The sequence below is a fragment of the Sapajus apella genome, unplaced genomic scaffold (genome assembly GCF_009761245.1).
Source record: "Sapajus apella isolate SASKATOON/1434 unplaced genomic scaffold, GSC_monkey_1.0 scaffold37, whole genome shotgun sequence".
Lineage (NCBI taxonomy): Eukaryota > Metazoa > Chordata > Mammalia > Primates > Cebidae > Sapajus > Sapajus apella.
Genome location: NW_022436977.1, coordinates 19,711,596 through 19,735,073, shown reverse-complemented (window position 1 = coordinate 19,735,073; position 23,478 = coordinate 19,711,596). Strand labels below are relative to the sequence as shown.

Genomic DNA, 23,478 nt, shown 5'->3' with positions numbered 1-23,478 from the left:
CTTTCTTAAGACTGAATCTTACTCTTGTTGCCCAGGCTGGAGTGCAATGACTCAATCTCCCCTCACTGCAAACTCCGCCTCCCGGGTTCAAGTGATTCTCCTGCCTTAGCCTCCCCAGTAGCTGGGATTACAGGTGCCTGTCACCACGCCCAGCTAATTTTTTGTATTTTTAGTAGAGATGGGGTTTCACTATGTTGGTCAGGCTAGTCTCGAACTCCTGACCTCAGGCAATCGCCTCAGCCTCCCAAAGCGCTGGGATTACAGGGGTGAACTACCACACCTGGCTTATCAAATACATTTTTAAGGAATAGGTTGGTATGAAAAGCCAGACACTTCTCCATAAGATAAAGAAACATTTATAAGAAACAAGCTCAATAGATATGAAAAAATGATTAGGGTATGATGAATTTTTTTTCCTTTTTACTTGCCAGATACTCAAAGTCTATAAATATGTCCAGATGTCCACTGAAATAGCTCTCATTTATTCTGACTTGCTTTCTATATGTAATAACATTTTGATTTAAATAGTTTATATGTTCCTGAAATTTTTGAGAAATTCAAGTCATTATTTTAAGTGACTTCACAATAGAAATCCCATCATGTAAATTTTCTTTTCCTTCTTTTTGTTTGAGACAGGGTCTCATTCTGTTGCTCAGGCTGGAGTGCAGTGGTGTGGACACAGCTCACTGCAGCCTCAACCTCCTGGGCTTAAGCACTTCTGCCACAGCCTTTACAAGTAGCTGATACTACAAGTGTGCACCACCAGGCCTGATTAATTTTTACATTTTTGTGGAGACAGGGTCTCCCCATGTTGCCAGAGTGGTCTTGAACTCTTGGCCTCAAGGGATACTCCCAGCTTGGCCTCTCCAAATGCTGGGATTACAGACATTAGCCACCACTGTGTCTGGCCACAAAAATTTTCAGTTCAATTCAACAAATGCCTACTGGGTTTCATTAGTGGGACCATCAATTCTTTTATTGACACCATTAACTCCCAACAATCTTTTTTTTTTTTTTTTTTTTTTTGGGACGGAGTTTCACTCTTGTTACCCAGGCTGGAGTGCAATGGCGCGATCTCGGCTCACCGCAACCTCCGCCTCCTGGGTTCAGGCAATTCTCCTGCCTCAGCCTCCTGAGTAGCTGAGATTACAGGCACGCGCCACCATGCCCAGCTAATTTTTTGTGTTTTTAGTAGAGACGGGGTTTCACCGTGTTGACCAGGATGGTCTCGATCTCTTGACCTCGTGATCCACCCGCCTCGGCCTCCCAAAGTGCTGGGATTACAGGCTTGAGCCACCGCGCCCGGCCTAACTCCCAACAATCTTATAGGTAAATCTGGGTTTTCTTATGTTAGGTTTATTTATAGTAAAATGATGAAATGTTTCCTATTCTTCATTTATATTGTAAGTCATTGGCATGCCTATCTAGAATTTCAACTCACAATTTGCCTGGTATATTGTTACTCTACTCTGGTTCTTAGAGGAGCCTAAGAACCATATCCATTCTTGGTGTAAGAAACTGTCACTGTAGAAAAGGGACTCCAAATGTGCATAAAAGGTAATCTTAAAACCAATGGCTGTGAAATGAAACATGACCAGTCAAGCTGCCTCTTTAACAGGAGCATTTACAAATTAGGTTGCCTTCAGTTTGGAAACCTCTGTGTTTAGTTTCCCTGCCACACAGATTTAATGTCCATCCCTATCTAATGCTTTGCTTTAAAACACACACATACAGGCCAGGCGTGCTGGCTCATGCTGTAATCCCAGCACTTTGGGAGGTGGGCAGATCACCTGAAGACAGAAGTTTGAGACCATGGCGAAACCCCGTCTCTACTAAAAATACAAAAAAATGAGCTGGGGTGGTGGCGCGTACCTGTAGTCCCAGCTACTTGGGAGGCTGAGGCAGAAGAATCACTTGAACCCAGGAGGCAGAGGGTGCAGTAAGCAGAGGTCACGCCGCTGCACTCCAGCTGGGTGACAGAGTGAGACTGTCTCAAAAACAAAAACAAAACCACACACATACATAAGGTCAAAAATCCTTTACATTTCTGTTTTCTCAAAGTAATATCCTCCCCCAGCCCCTTGGGCATTTCTGCTTTGATACTACTGGAAACCCTCAAAATTGAATTTTAGGATTCTGGAGTGCACAGAGAATCCCTAACCCATATCATAAAACATCAAATGTATCATAAAACATAACCCTCTTCGCCTCTTAGGTCTGAGAAAAAAAAAACATAACCCATATCGTAAAACATAAAATTCTCTCTGGAGTAATGTTGTTAAACTGTATGTGAAAGGTGGGAATTATAAACTGAACCCTCTACACAGACGACTTGGTGTGGAGGCAGGAACCAACGTATGACGCTTTTTGTACCAACTATTGGCAGTTCTTAAAGGGACAGAGATTATTGTTTACATTTTGCAATCTCTTGCTTTTTTAAGACAATTCCATGAATGATGAAAGTGATGTTGGGAAGACATAAACCTGAAACTCCAGCCCCCATCCTCGTTCCTTTATCTCATTTTAAATCATCAAACAGTAATTTGAGTTTAAGACTAACAGCCATTCAGAATAATACTGAAAGTATTTCCTAAATCATTTAATGACAGTGACCATAATATGTAAAGATTTGGTTCTAAGGTTATAAATAATCAAAAATGTTAACTTTGAGATTCAAAACCCTGTAGCATCTGTAAAAGGCTGTTTATAAAGTTTAACCATAACAGTATCATTAAGACTTATTTATGAAAAAAAATTTCTGAAACACGTAGGAATACATGCTTATTCCATTTTCAGGATAACTACTAGTAATTTCTGAAATCTGTTGGGTAGTAATTTCTGTAAAAAGAAAGCAGCAATTCCAGAAGCTGGGTGTCATGATTATTATATGTAATTTTAAAAATTCAGTTTTCCAGCACTGGCTTAATATAAAATAGCCTTAAAAAGTTTTTTTTCTTTTTTGAGATGGAGTCTGGCTCTGTCGCCCAGGCTAGAGTGCAGTGGTTTGATCTTGGCTCACTGCAACCTCCACCTCCTGGGTTCAAGTGATTCTCCTGCCTCAGCCTCCCAAGTAGCTGGGATTACAGGCACCTGCAACCAAACCCACCTAATTTTTTTGTATTTTTAGTAGAGACGGGGGTTTCACTGTGTTGGCCAGGCTGGTCTTGAACTCCTGACCTTGTGATCCACCTGCCTCGGCCTCCCACACTGCTGAGATTACAAGCGTGAGCCACAGCACCCAGCCCTTAAAAAGTATTTTTAAATGGAAATAATGAATTCTTGATGCTTCCTTTAAGACATGTACTCTGTCAAATTAATGACGTATAATCTTGGATTGTCTTCTATGAGGTATGTGTAGTCACGTCTCATTCTGTAAACAGTGTTTGGGAAACATCTCCATCTGAAAATTATGGCAAAGTCTCATTTTACCATGAAACAGAGACTAGCACTGTCAGGCTGGGGTGACTGTAATTGAGAGACTGTTGCTTGATATGGACACAGCTGTCAGGGATTCCATGTTCTCATTTAGGTTTGCATTTATTGCTCTCAAGTCTGTGACTGCAGGATAAATAAGGCAGGAGTCCCAAAAATATATAAAATTAGGGACTAGAACTCTGACAATTTGCACAAGTTCTGTCCACTTCTTGCCTGTAACTCTGAAGCTGAATAGTACATCTATACATGCCAAATGTGTTCAATAATAAATGGTTTGCTTTGGATTGTACTTCTTCCCATTTAGATGAACTTCCAGGAACTGCAATGTCAAGAAAATATCATTACTATTTATTGTACAATTACACCTCTAATAAGATACAGAAAAGAAACCCCAAATATACTGGGAATGTATTTTTATCAGTCTGATTTCTATCCTCTCTAAGCTATTCTGTTAGAGAAGTATGTCAATTTATACATCCTTAATGGCTTCTCATTATTCTAACCTCTCCAGTCTCTCTACCCTCAGGTAGAGAAAGAATACCAGACATCAATAACCTGTCATTAAAAGATCTTATGCACATTAAAAGTAAACCTCATGCATGTATTATTTTGATTAAAAAACATCAATAGCATCAATCTGTGAGATAAATAACAAGGTAAAAATCTGGCTTTTCCTATGTAGAAAAGAGCATGAGAAATATATATATATTTTTTTCCCTTGAGATGGAGTTTCACTCTTGTTGCCCAGGCTGGAGTGCAATGGCCCTTCTTAGTTCACTGCAGTCTCTGCATCCTGGGTTCAAGCGATTCTCCTGCCTCAGCCTACCAAGTAGGTGGGATTACAGGTGCATGTCATCACACCTGGCTAATTTTTGTATTTTTAGGAGAGACAGAGTTTCATCATGTTGGCCAGGATGGTCTTGAACTCCTGACCTCAGATGATCCACTTACCTTGGCCTCCGAAAGTGCTGGGATTACAGGCATGAGCCACTGTACCTGGCTGAGAAAAACTCTTACTACCTTTAATCTGAAGGTTAAAATCAATTTGTAATATCTTATCCTAAAGAGATGGAAAATTATTGTTCTGGGTTAGGTGCGGTGGTTCACGCCTGTAATCCCAGCACTTTGGGAGGTGGGCAGATCACAAGGTCAAGAGATCAAGACCAGCCTGGCCAACATGGTGAAACCCTGTCTCTACTAAAAATATAAAAATTAGCTGGGCGTGGTGGTGGGAGCCTGTAATCCCAGCTACTCAGGAGGCTGAGGCAGAAGAATTGCTTGAAGCTGGGAGGCATAGGCTGCAGTGAACTGAGATCATGCCATTGCACTCCATCCTGGGCGTCAGAGCAAGACTCAGTCTCGAAAAAAAAAAAAATTACTGTTCTGGTATCAAGACTGACCTGCAACTTACCCTTTAAAGAGCCTCACCCCTCCCTTAAAACAAATCTTTTCAGTAGGTAAGTCTTCCTACATAATTATACGCATGGATGTTTAGTTTCAAAGACAGAACTCCACCAAACCCCAGGCCCACGTTTACTATCAGCAACATACTTAGCTGTATGTGAACTATGGCAGTAGATTTTCCTGAAGTGAGAGACCAGATATTTAAATCTTCCACTGAATATACATCTTCTATTTTCATCAAGGCTTCTTTGATATAGTCTACATTCAAATGGCTGGGCACACCTATTAGGAATATGTAATTTATATGTAAAATTTATTTAGGAAAAAGAGAACTTTTACATTACCGGTATTTCTCAAAGAAAACAAATGGCTTTACTAAATTCAGTTTAAACAAATACTTTAAAATATTAATACTTCAAGAAAACCACATACACATATATTTTTATTAAAAATGTAAAACATATACAAGAGGGTAATACATATTTTAAAAACATATTCATTCTCACTAAGAAGAAATGCCAATCAAACCAGAATACTTCATTAGCAGATAAGCTATGATAGACAAAAAAAAGGAAAGAGAAAAACATATAGTGATGATAAACCTATTGTTGAGAACTTTTATTTTCATGTTTATACATATCACTAAGGGAAGGATGCAGTAAATATAACAAAGTCACAAGCTAAGTGGGAATTAAGGAAATCCTACCTAGAGTTGCATTTTTGTCCTCGTGCTATGGTTTATTAGCAACATGACTTTAACCAAAGTATGTTATCCCTCTGAACCTCAATTTTCTTATCTGTAAATGGAGATAATTTGCCACATTATCTGCCTTACCTACTTTGCTTAACTATTATAAGTGTCAAATGGGTAAGAGATGGGAAAGTGCATTGATCCTTATATACATGTAAGGTACTGTTATATGGCCTAATAGGTATTAGTAGAAAGCAAAAGATGTAATTCCTATTCAGAATATCCTGTGACTCCTAATCTGCTTTAGGGAAGTAATAAACTCATAATAAAGATATTAGTGAGATCTTACCTTCTAGTATTATAACTACTGTATCCCATATGATTCGAAATGTTGTAAAAGCCACAAGTAATGAAAATACATATGTACAGATGGGATCAGCAATCTTGTATTCTGGCTAAAGAGTAACAGATAAAAATTTATGATTAAATATAGACAGACATAAAACAGACTACAAAGCAAAACAAGGAATATTGATTTTCTTTAGCAGGACTATACATTAACTTTAAAAGTTGGATATTATAATTGAGAAGCATCTTTATCCTAGACATTTACATCACTTGCCTCATGGGACCTATTTCTAGAAATGTAATCACTTGTTCTATTGTTCCCTGTGCTGTCTCCAAATCTTCTAGAATATCAGAGCTGGAAAGAAGTGTGTGCGTGCGTGTGTGTGTGTGTGTGTGTGTGTGTGTGTGTGTCTTGCTATCATAGGTACAGCTCTGTACCCAGCTCTGGAAACAGTTTTAGCAGCCACTAGTCTAAGCCCCTTGTAATGAAGAAGAAACTCAAGTTTCGAGTTGAGGTACTTGCTCTCAAGGTCAAAGCACTAACAGCAGAGCCAAAACTAGAACCAACCCAGATCTCTGGATTTTTGGTCCAGAGCACATTTCACTACCTAGCAATTCAATCACGAGACTTAAAATACAGTTATCTGCGCAAGTATGGTGGCTCATGCTGTAATCTCAGCACTCTGGGAGGCTGAGGTGGGTGGATCTCTTGAGCTCAGGAGTTTGAGACCAGCCTGGCCAACATGGCAAAACCTTGTCTCTATTAAAAATACAAAAATTAGCTGGGCATGGTGGCATGTGCTTCTAATCTCAGCTACTTGGGAGGCTGGGGCATGAAAATCACTTGAGCCTGAAAGGCAGAGGCTGCAGTGACCCAAGACTGTGCCACTGTACTCCAGCCTGGGTGAGAGACTGAGACTCTGTCTCAAAAGAAAAAAAGAGAAGAAAATTTGTTATTCAGTGAAGGCACTACAAAAGCCAAATACAGAAAAGTTACATTGTGAGGTGATATAATTTTGTTTACTGCTAGCAAAAGAACTTTAATGATGGTCAAGTAAACTTACATCAATGTAAAATGAATAGAACTGGCATTGGTGTCCAGTATACTAATAAAAGACAATCAGCCTTAGTTGTCATGTTGAAATTAAATACATTTTAAAATAGAAAAATTAGCAATCATATTACCTTGAATCGTATGATGTATGCGGCTATTAGCACACCAACACTCTGTACCAAATCCCCCAAAGCATGTACAAATGCAGCTCTCACTGCCAGGCTATCCTGCCCATGGTTGCGTTCACACCCAGAACCTATGGCAGGAGGATTTGAAGGCCGGGAGTGGGAATGGGAGTGATGGTGACCAGACTGGTTCAACAGAAACCCCATTCTGTTAAAAATAAAAGAAAATATTATTATTTTTCCTAATATTGACAAAAACATTTGTTACTAGTCAGACACTAATGAGGTAACATGGAACTCACCTTTTTAATAAATTTAGAGTGCCTATTATTTATCAGGTACTGTTCTAGGTGCTGGGGTCAAAACGGTAATAAGATAGACATATCCCTACCCCCACAGAGCTTATGTTCTAGTAGAGAAAGCAGAGAAGCCAACAAATAAATACATAATGTATAGCCAGGCAATGTGAAATGCTTTAGAGAAACATAAAGCATTTTAAGGGGATGGAGATGATGGGCAGAGTTTTAGGGGAAGGATTCTCAGATTTTCTCTTGAGCAGATACCTGAAGGAGGTCAGAAAGCAAGTGGTCGAAGAGGGTTCTAGGCAGAAGAAAAGCAAAGCAAAGCCCCTAACGTGAAAATGTGCTCTTTGTACTTGAAAAAGAAAGACAGTCACTGTGGTCAGAATAAAGTGAGCAAAAGTGTCAAGAGATGAGTTGTAGAGGTATGCAGTCTTAATAACAATGCTACGGCAAAAAATTTGATTTCATTCTAAGTACAAAAAGAAGCCACTAGGGCAGATTGGTAAACTGCGGCTGGCAGATAATATTTGGCTCGCTGATTTTTCTTTTTACATAAAAAAAAAAAACACAGCCATGTTCATTTGGAACACAGCCAGGTTCATTTGTTTACATTCTAAGTGTGGCTGCTTTTGTTTTATAACAACAGTGTTGAGTAGTTTTGAAAGAGAATATATGGGCAGGAGGAGGGGGAGGGAAATAAGAAAAAAAAAAAGAGAATATATAGATCTCAAAGCTTAAAATGTTGACTATCTAGCCTTTTACAGAAAAAAATTGCTAACTCTAGTCTAAATGATTATAACTTCTTTTTTTTGTTTGTTTTTGAGACACGATCTCTCTCTCTGTTTCCCAGGCTGGAGAGCAGTGGCCCAATTATAGCTCAATGCGGTCTTGATCTCCTGTGCTTAAGTGACCTTCCCACTTCAGCCTCCCAAGCAGCTGGGACCACAGGCACGAGCCACCGTGCCCAGCTAATTTTTATTTTGAGTAGACATGAGGCCTCATTATGTTAGGCCATGCTGTCTTGAACTCCTGAGCTTAAGTGAGCCTCCCACCCTGGCTTTCCAAAGTGCTGGGATTATAGGTGTAAACCACTGTACCTGGCCTATGTTAAACTTTCAAAAGTTTCTTCCCTAAAAAGTTTTGAGGGAAAAAAATTGACAAAGAAAAAAAATCTAGTTAACATAAAAGTATTCTAAAAGTTAAACAACAAACAACTTCGTCCTACTTAAATTCATGATTTTAACTCAATCTCCAATATACCTGAGAAAATTAATGAGGAATTTATAATGTCCAAAGTGTTTCATTTATAAGAAAAATTAATGACCTATATAATTTTTAAAATATCAAAATATCACTGCACATTACTAAATGCATATGCAATAGTCTCAGAGTTCACAGTACTTGAAAATATTAATGTGAAAAAAACAGGGCTTACATTACATTAACTGCAACTCCAACAGCTGCGGTGATGAGCATTATATCTCCATTTATTTCATAGTTCATATGGATAGTTCTTTGCACAGCTTCATATAAGAGGAATCCCATAAGTATATACACCAACAGCACACTAATCATAGCTGACAAAACCTCTAGAGGGAAAAATATATGTAACAAATACATTTTCAGTATGGTTATTATACTTCATCCAATGAAACAGTCTTTTTAATATTCTTTCCTCTAAGGAGATAAAAGTCTCATATAATTTTTGTCACGCCATTTTTCTTTCTTTTTTTTTTTTAGATAGAGTCTCCCTCTGTCACCTAGGCTGGAGTGCAGTGGCACGATCTCAGCGTACTGCAACCTCCACCTTTCAGGTTTAAGCAATTCTCCGCTTCGGTCTCCCGAGTAGCTGGGATTACAGGCATGCACCACCATGCCTAGCTAATTTTTTGTATTTTTAGTAGAGATGGGGTTTCACCATCTTGGCCAGGCTGGTCTTGAACTCCTGACCTAGTGATCCACCCAACTCAGCCTCCCATAGTGCTGGGATTACAGGCGTGAGTCACCGTGCCCAGCCTTGTCACGTCATTTTTCTTATTTTTTGAGACAGGGTGTCACTCTCTCACCCAGGCTGGAATGCAGTGGCCTGATCATGACCATAGTTCACTGCAGCCTTGATCTCCCAGGCTCAAGTGATCCTCCCATCTCAGCCTCCAAGTAGCTGGTACTACCGGCACATGCCATCACACCTGGCTAGTCGTTTTTCTTATTTAAAAAGTGTTTAGCATGTATAGAAAAAACAACTTGTTTAGCAACTTGACTGATCTGGATCCTCCACTAATTTACCCTTCTCTCTCCCCATCCTCCACTCATCTCTCTCCAGAGTCAAATTATGTATATTTACAGATCATTATGTGCATTTTTACCATGCAAGGTAAAAAATGACAAAATGAGAAAAAAGATTTGTAACATATGTGACCACAGACTAATTTTTTGATATTAAAAGGTACACTCAAATGTTGGTAATAGGCCAGGTGCGGTGGCTCATGCCTATAAATCCCCCAACACTTTGGGAGGCTGAGACAGAAGGATCACTTGAGCCCATGAGTTTGAGATCAGCCTGGGCAACATGGTGAGACTCCATGTCTTTTTGTTTTTTCCTTCCTTTCATGTCAAATGGATAATGTGCCAACGTTGTAACAAGTTTCCAGGGTGGCACATCTCACACATGTATGTGAACACCCAACTATCACACTTACGAACTACAAGAGGATCAAGACTCTTATCTCTAAAAAATATTAAAAATTAGCTGGACATGGTGGTGAGTGCGTGTAGTCCCAGCTACTTGGGGTGCTGAGGTGGGAGGATTGTTTAATCCCAGGAGGTCGAGGCTGCAGTGAACTGTGTGCTACTGGACTCCAGCCCAGTCTCCACAGCGAGACCCTGTCTCAAAAAAAAAAAAAAAAAAAAAAAGAAAAAGAAAAAGAAATCAATTAAAAAAATGGCTAAAGGACATCAATAGTAATTCATACTACAGAAATGGCCAAATCCTTAATATATCATAATAAATGAAATTCAAATAGGAATAAGATTTATTTCCTCCTACTAAATTGGCAAATTTTTTTTGAAAATCAAAAGTTTGATAATAGAGATAGCAGGGATCTACTGGTGGAAATATCAAATAGTATTACCTTTTTGGAGAGCCAACTGGTAAAGCTAATCAAAACTTAAAACATACACATTCCTTCATCTAACAGTTCTACCTCTAGGACTCTACTTGATAGAAACACCTCCATGTGTGCAAAGATATGTACAATGTTTTCACTGTAGCATTGCCTATAGTATCCAAAAAAATATCTGAGACATCCTATATGTCCACTGAAGAGGAACTTCGTAAGTTATGATTTATACATATATAGTGGGGATACCACACAGACATTTATTTTCAAAAAAAGAAAAAAAAGAAAAACAAAAATCAAATAAATTGATAATCACAAGGAAGTATTACATTTGGAAAGTGGTACTAGAAGTTTAGGGGATTTATTTTTCACTGTATTCTTTTAGGTAATATTTGAAGTGTTTTAAGTTTTTACCATAAATGCATATTACCTTTAGACTAAAAAAACTTTTTTAAGGCATGCAAATATTCATGCCTTCATGAAGGCTGTTCATTAAATGTTGTATATAATAGCAAATTATTGGAAACAACAAAAAAAAGTGATTAGTAGGGACCTTGTAACATGGAATACCATGCATGTAAAAAGAAGAATAAAAAAGCTTATTCTGGTAAGGAATAATGCTCCACACATAGCATTATGTGGAAAAAAGCAAAGTACACATCTGTGTATGATGTTACCATTTGTGTTAAAAAGAAAAAAAAGAATATAAAAATAATCACCTGTAAACACAATCTCTAGAAGCATTATACAAAATACTCATTAAAGACTGGTTATCAGCTGGGCGCGGTGGCTCACGCCTGTAATCCCAGCACTTTGGGAGGCTGAGGTGGGTAGATCACAAGGTCAGGGTATCGAGACCATCCTGGCCAACATGGTGAAACCCTGTCTCTACTAAAAATACAAAATTAGCTGGGCATGGTGGCATGCGACTGTAGTCCCAGCTACTCAGGAGGCTGAGGCAGGAGAATTGCTTGAACCTAGGAGGCAAGGGTTGCAGTGAACCGAGACTGTGCCACTGCACTGTAGCCTGGGCGACAGAGTGAGACTCCTCAAAAACAACAACAACAAAAAACAACCTGGTTATCTCGGGTGAGGACAACTGGTGGCTGGGAGACAGGGATGAGCTTGCCCTATATATGCCTTTGTATCATCTGACTTTTCTACCATGTAAATATAAAGCAAAATAATTTTGTATCTTTTCAAAATAACAAAAAGAGCAATATGAAGTATATTTAAAAACAATTAATGTTATTACATGAAACAAGGGTTGACCCTCAAACAATAAAAGCAAGAAAATAATTTAAAGAAAAATTTGCCTTTAGAGAAACCTGACATTAATCCTCTGTAAGTGTTAAAAGGTAAAATAATCTGAAAAACTGTTATGTGGAATAACTCACTGCTCAAAGTTGTTTAAGTATATTGAACTTTGACACATTTTCATTTCAATGTATAAATTATAACAAAAAACTTATCTAGCAATTACAGGCTCTTTTCTGAAGACACCTAATTAATGTAGTCAAAGCTATAAAAACCTGTGCATCAATAGAACAGATATTAGAACAAAAACATATACCATTTCTATTAAAAAACCATGAAACACCTATTCCTAACATACAGATAATCATACTTGGAAAGAGTTATATTAATATATTTAAAAAAGAGATATAAGCTGAAAAAGAGAAAACACTTAATGAAATATACAAAGCTATGGTGAGACGTCTATATTAAGTACAGACTATACATTCTTTGAGGATATGGTCCAAGTTGTAGTCCATGTCATATTTACTGTGGTACTTAGCAGAGTAGTTCACTTATAGCAGGTATTCAAATATTTATGGATGATTTTGTAGAAATAAATTAGTTAAGGGTTAAGCAAGGGAAAATAAAAGGCTACACAATTAAGAAAATAAAGCTAAATATGAATAATAGGTTATTCCTTAATCCCCCAAAAACAGAAAGTAAATAGGTTAAAAGAGAAGGCATAAGCCAAATAAAAGAAAACACATGGAATTTCTTGTCGAAGTTGTAACTGCTGATGGTAAAGTAAACATACAAAAATACTGCAAAGAGGCTGGGTGCGATGGCTCATACCTGTAGTCCCAGCACTTTGGGAGGCCGAGTTGGGCGGATCACCTGAGGTCAGAAGTTCAAGACCAGCCTGCCCAACATGGTAAAACTCCATATGGACTGAAAGTACAAAAATTAGCTGGGTGTGCTGGCAGCTGCCTGTAATCCCAGCTACTCAGGAGGCTGAGGCACAGGAATTGCCCATACCTGGGAGGAGGAGGTTGCTGTGAACTGAAATTGTATCACTGCACTTCGGCCTGGGTGACAGAGCGAGGCTGTCTCAAAATAAATAAATAAATAGTAATAAATAAATACAGTAAAGAAGAAGAAATAATTTAAAAAATTTGAAACTGTAGAATCTCATGTACTTGTGGTAGCCTCCTACCACCTGGAGAACTTTAACCAGTATAAAGACTGAAGCTAGCAGTCAGGTCACCATTAATTTTTAAGGTGCCCTAACCAAAATTTTAATATAAAAATTATAAAGCAAGTAGTGTCTCACACCTGTAATCCCTGCTACTTTGGAAGCTAAGTGGGGGAGGATCACTTGAGGTCAGCAGTTCAAGACAAGCCTGAGCAACATAGTGTGACCCTGTTTCTCCCCCCAAAATTGACTAAGTGTGGTAGTTTATACCTGTCATCCCAGTTACTTGGGAGTTTGAGGCAGGTGGATCACTTGGAGTTTGGGGCTGCAGTGAGCTATGACAGTGCATTACTACACTCCAGCCAAGGGGATAGAGCAAGACCTCTGTCACTCAAAAAATTTTTTACAAAGCAGTACACTTTACATTTACAAAGATTCATAGCCACACAAGGTAATGGCATAGAGATGTGCTTAGTAATGAAATTTAAAACCCATAATTAAAATTTACTTCAAAACCCTTTATATAATTAGGTTGTCTATAGTTTCCAATTTTTCCGGGATAGTACTAGTTTATGTTTGCTGTCCTGGCATGATTATGAATAGTGCCCCATTTCACTCTCAAAACTGTTCTGGTTTGGATGATAAATTATAATTACCCTAGTAGGTCTATCAGATAGAATATTGGATGGCCAGTTAAATTTTTATTTCAGACAACAAACAATTATTTAGTGTAAGTATGTCCTATGCAATATTTCAGACATATTAGGCATCCTGTGAGTATGCTAAATCTGACAAACCCCACACTCCCGTGATTTTACTAAACCACTTAAAAATCGCCTTTTTGTCAATTCTCAGATAAGGCAAACTTACATTGAAGATAAAGTGAAATGAAAGTCAAACAAAAGGCATGAACAGAGCTCCTTGGCAGGATTCCCACCCTTACGAGGCCCACTCTACTCTGGCAGCCTACAGCTGAAAAGTCAGTTCTCTATGCCACAGTTTTCACCCACATAAGCAGACAAGAGATTCTAATGCCTGCCTGAAGTTAACTGTAATGGAATTCAGCTGATTCCTAGAAACTCCTGAAATGTCATATTCAGATACTGCTATCAAAGATATCCCTTTTCCAGTCATTAATAAGGAGTGTGCCTCATTAATAAAGAATGAGGTCCACTTGGTGACAAGCAAAGATATTGATCTGTTGTCTTTTATTCTAATCACCTGCCAAAATGTATTCTAGGATAGATTAGTAACAAGTGCAAAAGGAAAAAAAAGAAAGTAAACTTTAAAGTGATTTTTAGGGCTGAGATTTATAATTGGAAGTATAAAGCATAAACAATACTATCTAACTAAAAATTCTAAGAGCAGAAATGTAACAATTTATTGATAAAAAGCTCTTTTGTTTGAATACATTATGCTTTAGTGAAATACCATAAATAGGACTAACTTAGGGTTCAAACATTTTTCATTCATAATATTCTGAACATGATGGAATGCAGATAAAAATAGGCAAAATTCAGCTCCCTCCCTCTCCCCCGTTTAAGAGAGAGGGAAGCTCTGGCCAGGCGCGTTTAGTGGATTGTAATCCCAGCATTTTGGGAGGCCGAGACAAGCAGGTCACAAGGTCAGGAGATCGAGAAAGAGAAGCTTTCAATCAACTACCAAATTATGACCTGCTCCAATTTTCTCATTCTTGTTCTGGGTTGGTCTTCAGTCACATAACTTACAATAAAGTTTTCCAAGACAAAAGAAGTACATATCAGATGACTATTTCATTTTCTTAAAGGAAACTCGGAAACTTTCACAGTTAAAATCCTCGATTTCTGTGAAAGTTACCACGCCATTAGCTTTAGATAAATTTTTTTTTTTTTTTTTTTTAAATAATAGAGACAGGGTAACACTATGTTGGCTAGGTTGGTCTTAAACCCCTTGTCTTAAGCAATCCTCCACCTCAGCCACTTTATGTGAACTTGAATGGTCCTATTTCAATCTAAACGGAAATTTAGCATTTAAAAGTCTTGAAAATAGGGCTTCATGAAGAAATATATTGTTTGAAAAAAAGAAAAAAATAAAACTAAAAAAATAAGTCTTGAAAAGTGGGAGGGTGTGGTAGCTCATGCCTATAATCCCAGCACTTTGGGAGGCTGAGGAGGGCAGATTGCTTGAGCTCAGAAGTTTGAGACGACCCTGGGCAACATGGTGAAATCCCGTCTCTAATTAATAAATAAATAAATACAAACTAGGCCTGGTAGCACATACCTATTTCCAGCTACTCTGGAGGCTGAGGTAGGAGGATTGCTTGAGCCCAGGAGGTCAAGGCTGTAGTGAGCCTTGATTCATGCCACTGCACTTCACCCTGGGCAACAGAGCAAGATCCTGTCTCAGAGGAAAAAAAAGGCTTTTTACGAAAATACTACAAAACCCAGGCCGGGCGCGGTGGCTCAAGCCTGTAATCCCAGCACTTTGGGAGGCCGAGGCGGGTAGATCACGAGGTCAAGAGATCGAGACCATCCTGGTCAACATGGTGAAACCCCGTCTCTACTAAAAACACAAAAAATTAGCTGGGCATGGTGGCGCGTGCCTGTAATCCCAGCGACTCAGGAGGCTGGGGCAGGACAATTGCCTGAACCCAGGAGGCGGAGGTTGCAGTGAGCCGAGATCGCGCCATTGCACTCCAGCCTGGGTAACAAGAGCGAAACTCCGTCTCTAAAAAAAAAAAAAAAAAAAGAAAATACTACAAAACTCATTAATACAGTTTTTTTGTTTTGTTTTGAGACAGAGCCTCTCTCTGTCACCCCTGCTGGAGTGCAGTGGCGAGATCTCAGCTGACTGCTATCTCTGTCTCCCAGATTCAAGCGATTCTCCTGCCTCAGCCTCGCGAGTAGCTGGAATTACAGGCGCATGCCACTAGGCCCAGCTAATTTTTTTTGTATTTTTAATAGAAACGGTGTTTCACTATATTGGCCAGGGTAGTTTCAAACTCCTGACCTCAGGTGATCCGCCCACCGTGGCCTCCCAAAGTGCTGGGATTACAGGCATGAACCACTGCAACAAGCTTAATATAGTTTTAAAAATATATTTTGCCAGCTAACTACACACATACATAATTAAATCACTCCACCTGGCTGAACTGTAGCCTGAGAGGAGGGAGTAAGACGATTTTGAATATGTGTATTTGATACAAGATAACAGGTCTTTTCTCTCTTTTTTTTTTTTTTTTTTGAGACGGAGTTTGGCTCTTGTTACCCAGGCTGGAGTGCAATGGCGCGATCTCGGCTCACCACAACCTCCGCCTCCTGGGTTCAGGCAATTCTCCTGCCTCAGCTTCCCGAGTAGCAGGCACTACAGGCGCACGCCACCATGCCCAGCTAATTTTTGTATTTTTAGTAGAGACGGGGTTTCACCTTGTTGACCAGGATGGTTTCTATCTCTTGACCTCGTGATCCACCCGCCTCGGCCTCCCAAAGTGCTGGGATTATAGGCGTGAGCCACCGCGCCCGGCCAAGTCTTTTCATTTAGCTGAAATACAAACAAATGTTTATGGTCGATGATCTAATAAAAACTAAAATACATCCTGAATTTCATATATAGAGAATAAACAGTTTGAATGGCTAATAAATGCTAAAAGAAAAAATTAAATGGGAGAAAACATAGATGATTATCAAGTTTTGATAGTACTATAAAATATGAAAATGGTTTACTGTATATTTTAAAACATCAATAAACTGCCCAAACTAGGAGTTTTCAAGGCTCACATGAAAAACACTGGAGCCCCTCTCTGTCATCCTCTGTAATCCCAGCACTTTGGGAGGCTGAGATGGGTGGATCACCTGAGGTTGGCAGTTCGAGACCAGCCTGACCAACATGGAGAAACCCCGTCTCTACTAAAAATACAAAATTAGCTGAGGATGACGGAACATGTCTGTAATCCCAGCTACTCGGGAGGCTGAGGCAGGAAATCACTTGAACTTGGGAGGTGGAGGCTGTGGTGAGCCTAGATTGCACCATTGCATTCCAGCCAGGGCAACAAGCGTAAAACTCCGTTTCAAAAAAAAAAAAAAAAAAAAAAAAGTCTACAATCAATGCTCACGCCTGTAATCCAAGCACTTTGGAGGCCAAGGCGGGCGGATCACCTGAGGTCGGGAGTTCAAGACCAGCCTGATCAACAAGGTGAAACACCATCTTTTTTTTAAAAATTGTAAAAAGTTTAAAATTTAAAAAAAAGTCTACAATCAAGAGTCCGAAGATAAATATAAACCAAGCTAAAGCCAACAGAGAATGCGATCTTTTAAAGTAGAAAACACATCCATGTAACAACTAAAATAGCAATTACAGCTAAACCATGGTTTGATATTTACTACTGTCAGATAGAGTGTAAAATTTCCTTCCTCAGTGTAGAAGAAATTTCCAGGAAATCTAATTTTATGCTTCCTTATGCAGAATCCCAAGACAATATCCTGTGCTCAATTTTTATTCAAAAGTAGCAAGGGAATATTACTTTTATGTGAATAGTTAAGTGGTTGTTCTCCTCCTTTGAGCTCTGGCATTTTCAAACCAGAAGCTTCTATGTACTGTTATAAAGTGATCTCCTGGAGGTGGAACTCTATATACAATCACTGCCTCCAGGTCTAGAATTGAGTATATAGTATACTGTCTATTGCATAAAAAACGGTGGTGAGAAGCAGGATATGAACATATATATGTATCTGCTTATGTTTTCAAAAGGAAGTGTTGGAAGGAATAGGCCAGAAGCCAATTAAAAGGGTCTACTCTTACCGAATGGGATGGGGGGGATGGAATGGAAGGGAATGAAAGCAAGACTTTTCTGAGTAAACCTTTTCTTTTAAGAATAATTTTTGGCCAGGCACCATGGCTTATGCCTGTAATCCCGGCACTTTAGGAGGCCGAGGCGGGTGGATTGCTTGAGGCCAGGAGTTTGAAAACAGCCTGGGAAACATGGCAAAATCTAGCCTATACAAAAAATACAAAAGATAGCCATAGAGAGGCTGATGTGGGAGGATAGCTTGAGCCTGGGAGGTCAAGGCTGCAGGGGGCTGAGATCATGCCACTACACTCCAGCCTGGGCAACAGAGTAAGACCCATTTTCAAATAAAAAAATAAATAAAATAAAATTTGACTTTTGCCACATTTTGCATATTTACAAAATAACAGAGAAAAAACTCATCACTGTCCCACCGCCCCCCCCAACGCCATCAGAACAAAACAAAATTCAACAACAATGGTAACAAACCAAGTTTCTTGTGGGGATTCCCTCTATAAAGTTCTTCAGGACCTGAATCTCCAGCTCTGGAATTAGAGGTCACAAGAGTTATCCTACTTAAATGTGTTCAAATGTAAACATATCTCTCCCCATAGAACTTCAAGAGATTACTCATGAAGCAATGGTACTGCGGAACTCAGGAACACCAACTGCTTTGGGTTACAGCTTTATTCATCAAATCATATGTATGTTTGTTGTCTTTTGAATCTTCCTCAAGCAAATTTAAGTTTTTTTCTTCTAAATTTCCACCATTACTTCAAAGAGAAGAGTAATATGTCCTCATAATATTTTAGAATACAAAATAGAAAGAAGATCCCAAAAGTTTCAGTGTGAAGCTTGCGTATCTCCTGAGCTCTGGAAATACCCATCTATCTATATCTTTAACAATTCACTCCCTTTCATTTTTTTTAGATGACTTTAAAAAATTGAGATAAAATTCATGTAACAAAATTTACCAATTTATAGTGTACATGTACAAAGTTGTATAGCCATTATCACTATTGATTCCAGAACATGTTCAATACCTCAAAAAGAAATACTACACATATTAAGTAGTTACTTCTTTTTATTTTTTAAGTTCTATTTTTCTGAGGTTCTTAATAGTAAGGCTTTGGACATCCTAGATTGGGGTCTGGCTCTGTCACTGAAGCTGGGTTGCAATAATGTGATCTCAGCTCACAGCAACCTCCACTTCCTGGGCTCAAACCATCAGCCTGAGCCTCCTGAGTACCTGGGGCTATAGCATGTGCTACCTCGCTCAGACAGGTTTTGCCATGTTGCCCAGGCTGGTCTTGATGTCCTGGCCTCAAGCGATCCTTCCACTTTGGCTTCCCAAAGTGCCAGGATTACAGGGGTGAGGTTTTTTAAATTTTTATTTTTTTAAAAGAGATGGACCTTGCTTTGTTGCTCAGGCTGGAGTGCAGTGGCACAATCACAGCTCTGCAGCTTTATACTACTGGACTCAAGCAATCCTCTTGCTTCGGCTTCCCTGAGCTGCTGGGACTACAGAAACAGACCACCACACCTAGCTAATTTTTTAAATTTTTGGAGAAGGCAAGCTCTCACTTGGTTGCCCAGGCTGGTCTTGGACTCCTGGCTTCATACAGTCCTCCCACCTCAGCCTCCCAAAGTGCTAGGATTACAGGCATGAGCCACTGCACCCAGCCTAGGCCTTCTGTTAAAAATAAAAATTTTAGCCTGGCACAGTGGCTCATGCCTCTTATCTCAGCACTCTGGAAGGCTAAGGCAGAAAAAATACCTGGGCCCAGGAGTTCGAGACAAAGCTGGGCAAAAAGTGAGACTCCATCTCTACCAAAAAAAAAAAAAAAAAAAAAAAAAAAAAATTAGCAGGGCCCAGTGGCTTGTGCCTGTAGTCCCAACTACTTAAGAAGCTGAGGTGGGAGGATCCCTTGAGCCCAGGAGGTTGAGGTTGCAGTAAGCTATGATGGTGCCACTGCACTCCAGCTCCAGCCTGGGCGACAGAGTGAGACCCTGTCTCAAAAAAATAAAACATTTCTGAATTTCAGGAATGGCTGGGTGCAGTGGCTGATGCCTGTAATCCCAGCACTTTGGCAGGCTGAGGCGGGTGGATCACTTGAGGCCAGGAGTTTAAGACCAGCCTGGCCAACATGGTGAAACCCCATCTCTACTAAAATAAATAAATAAATAAATATATATATATACATAGATATAAGCCCAGTGTAGTGGCACATGCCTGTGGTCCCAGCTACTGGAGAGGCTGAGCCACAAAAATTACTTGAACCCAGGAGGCAGAGGTTGCAGTGAGTCGAGATCCTGACACTGCACTCTAGCCTGGGCAAAAGAGAGAGACTCTGTCTCAAAAAAAAAAAAAAAAAAAAAAAGGAGTGGTCTACATAAATAAATAAATAATAAATTTCAGGAATAATTTTAATTTGAAAGTGCTATCTCTTATATTTATTTTTCCAAAATGTTTTATTGTTTTATTATTCTGAGCATATAATATAATTTAAAAACTTTTCTCCTGGTTCTTTTTGCTTTTCTTTTCTTTTTTTTTTTTTGGGACATTGTCTCACTCTTTTGCCCAGCCTGAAGTGCAGTGACTCCATCTTGGCTCACTGCAACCTTTGCCTCCTGAGTTCAAGTGATTCTCGTGTTTCAGCCTTCAGAGTAGCTGGTATTACAGGTACTCCGTATTACATGGTATTACATGGCACCACCATGTCCAGCTAAATTTTGTATTTTTAGTAGAAATAGGGTTTTGCCATATTGGCCAGGCTGGTCTCAAACTCCTGGCTTCAAGTGATCCTTGGCCTCCCAAAAAATGCAAGCATTATTTATAGGCTGCGCCCAGCCTCTCCTGGTTCCTTAAGTTACCTCTCTTTTCTTTAGGGTTAATTTTTCTGTTAGTTTAGTTTTGGTTATTTTAGTTCATGCTGCTGTTTTTTCCCATATGCTGGAAGATTCTTGGTTGTCTATTCATACTTAGGGTAGAAGGATTGGAAACTATCTTTTGTGAAAAGGAAATCCTGTAAGGATAAACCAGAAATGAACTGAAATAATATTTTTTGGTAGTGACATAGTCTTCCTGTGTTGCCCAGGCTGGTCCTGAACTTCTGGGCTCAAGGGATCCTCCTGCCTCCGTCTCCCACAATGCTGGGATTGCAGGCATAAGCCACCATGCCCAGCCTAAAGTGGTAATTAATATGAGGTGTAGGGCAGGGCAAAGTAGGACAACTGTATTCCTTTAGGGTGAGCAGGTGGAGAATCAGGATATAAGGTGGCAGAACTCTGAATTCTAATAAAAGTAAGACTTATTTTGGAACACCAATATCTACACTAATTCTTAGTTTGCCCCAAACATTTTGTTCCGTTTCTTTCTAGATGAACTATCTGGTGTTTTACCTTGGGGAAAATGCAAGCTGCCTGAGTAGAGGTAGGAGTAAGAAGGGAGGTAGGGGCATAGTGACCACTGGGAATGGCTTCCCATTGATAGTCATTCAATTAATCTTCCCTGCTTTCAGCCCCAATTCTAATTTCTGCTCATCTCTGTCCCTAAGCCTTAAGATCTGTTGGGCTGATCCAGTTCCTAGTTCAGAGAATGTTCTACACGTTGCCTTTTGGCTTGTTCTCTCCTTCAACACACTTCTATCTACTTTCCAGCTTCCAAAAACTTCTGGAAATTCGTATATTGGTAACCCAATCATGTAATTCTCTTTGGCGTTTTGGTACTTCTATGTTTTTATGAACTCTCAGAGAGACAGGAATCAAATGCTGCTGTCTACTCTACCTTTTTGGAACTTAGCACTTTTAAGGAAAGGGAAAGATTTAACTTTCTATAGAAAATTCCAGAGACAGCTGGGCACAGTGGCTCATGTCTATAATTCCAACACTTTGGGAGGCTGAGGTGGGAAGATCCCCTGAGGTCAGGAGTTTGAGAACAACCTGGCCAACATGGTGAAACACCATCTCTATTACAAATACAAAAAAAAAATAGCATGGTGGCATGTGCCTGTAATCCTAGCTACTTGGGAGGCTGAGGCAATAGAATCACTTGAACCCAAGAGGAGGAGGTTGCAGTGAGCCAAGATTGTGCTACTGCACTCCAGCCTGGGTGATAGAGTGAGACTCCAACTCAAAAAAAAAAAAAAAGAAAGGAAAGAAAGAAGAAAGAAAGGAGAAAGGAAAGAAAGAAGAAAGAAAGAAAGAAAGAAAGAAAGAAAGAAAGAAAGAAAGAAAGAGAAAGAAAGAAAGAAAGAAAGAAAGAAAGAAAGAAAGAAAGAAAGAAAGAAAGGAAGAAAATTCCAGAGACACATAGGACCAGTCAGTTCTATTTTCTCTCATTTTTACATAGTACTTATTTATGAAGAAGCAAAGTGACTATGTAGAGCAAACACTAAGTACTTCTTTAATATTTAATAGAATTTTCATTTTTATGGGTTCTTAACTTATATGTGTAGCACCTTCTATGTTCTGTTATTGCATGTTTCTGAGGGAGCGTTTCACTGCTTTCATCAAAATTCCAAGGGGTTTATACCCTAAAAGAGGTTAAGAACCACAGGACTATATGAATGTACTCTCTCAGTGTTAAAAAAAATTCCCATTCCATGATGATGTTTACATTTTAGATCTTAACTCCAGGTGTTTAAATCACAAAAGTAATTAATGTTTAAAAATAACTTTGAAGCTGTTTAAAAATCCCAAGGCAACCAGTAAACAAACAATTGTAAAATATATTGAGAAGCAGTGGGGTTTTTTTTAGGAATGCTTTTTTATTTTGGAGACAGAGTTTCACTCTGCAGCCCAGGCTGGAATGCAGTGGCAAAATCATGGCTCACCGCAACCTCTGCCTCCCAGGTTCAAGCAATTCTCCTGCCTCAGCCTCCTAAGTAACTGGAATTACAGGTGTGTGCCACCACGCCCAGCTAATTTTTGTATTTTTAGTAGAGATGGGGTTTCACCATGTTGGCCAGGCTGGTCTTGAAGTCCTGACCTCAGGTGATCCGCCCACCTCGGCTTCCCAAAGTGCTGGGATTACAGGTGTGAGCCACTGAGTCTTAGCAGGAACACTTTCACATGCATTGTGCGGTAGCTTAACAAAAGAAAAACTTCACTTGGGGCTTTAGTTCTTTTGTACAGTAGCTAAGAGTGCTGAGGGGTAGGGATGCTAGATAATTTCCAACCTGATGACCTGGATAGCTACTTGGAATATCACCATTTAGGTATACTCTCAAGTTTTGCACCAGAAGACCCAGTCACAACTAAGAACTCCTAGATGCTGTGGGCCAGTCATTGTGGCTCACACCTGTAGTCCCAGCATTTTGGGAGGCCAAGGCAGAAAGATGGCTTGAGTGCAGGAGTTTGACATCAGTCTGGACAAGGGATGACCCCCTTGTAGGTAGACCTTGTCTCTACAAAAAAATACAAAAATTAGCTGGGCATGTTGGTACAGGCCTATGGTCCCAGCTACTTGGAAGGCTGAGGTGGGAAGATCTCTTGAGCCTGGGAGGCAGAGGTTGCAGTGAGGTGAGATCACGCCACTGCACTCATGCCTGGGCAACAGAGCAAGACTCTATCTTAAAAACAGAAACTAAACGGCCGGGCGCAGTGGCTCACGCCTGTAACCCCAGCACTTTGGGAGGCCGAGGCGGGTGGATCACGAGGTCAAGAGATCGAGACCATCCAGGTCAGCATGGTGAAACTCCGTCTCTACTAAAAATACAAAAATTCAGCTGGGCATGGTGGCGTGTGCCTGTAATCCCAGCTACTCAGGAGGCTGAGGCAGGAGAATTGCCTGAACCCAGGAGGCA

The 23,478-nt window shown here is 39.6% G+C and overlaps 1 protein-coding gene and 1 non-coding gene across 4 annotated transcripts in view; both read right to left on the bottom strand.

The window, feature by feature from the left end:
* Window positions 1-3,518: 3,518 nt before the first annotated feature.
* The window catches only part of SLC30A4 (solute carrier family 30 member 4), a 31,506-nt gene continuing 11,546 nt past the window's right edge, over window positions 3,519-23,478 (bottom strand). For 2 of the 3 annotated variants that reach the window (XM_032297561.1, XM_032297560.1), the window contains exons 3-7: window positions 8,795-8,948; window positions 7,064-7,265; window positions 5,880-5,985; window positions 4,987-5,121; window positions 3,522-3,754 (exon numbers count right to left, since the gene is read on the bottom strand). In XM_032297561.1, the coding sequence (XP_032153452.1) occupies window positions 3,600-3,754; window positions 4,987-5,121; window positions 5,880-5,985; window positions 7,064-7,265; window positions 8,795-8,948 (752 nt within the window). In that variant the 3' untranslated portion in view covers window positions 3,522-3,599. Of the gene's footprint in view, window positions 3,755-4,986; window positions 5,122-5,879; window positions 5,986-7,063; window positions 7,266-8,794; window positions 8,949-23,478 lie in introns of all 3 variants that reach the window. The other variant, XM_032297559.1, reaches the window with a different exon arrangement.
* LOC116564652 lies at window positions 9,970-10,073 on the bottom strand. The gene has a single exon (XR_004275025.1). It is a non-coding gene; the product is annotated as a small nucleolar RNA U13 (small nucleolar RNA).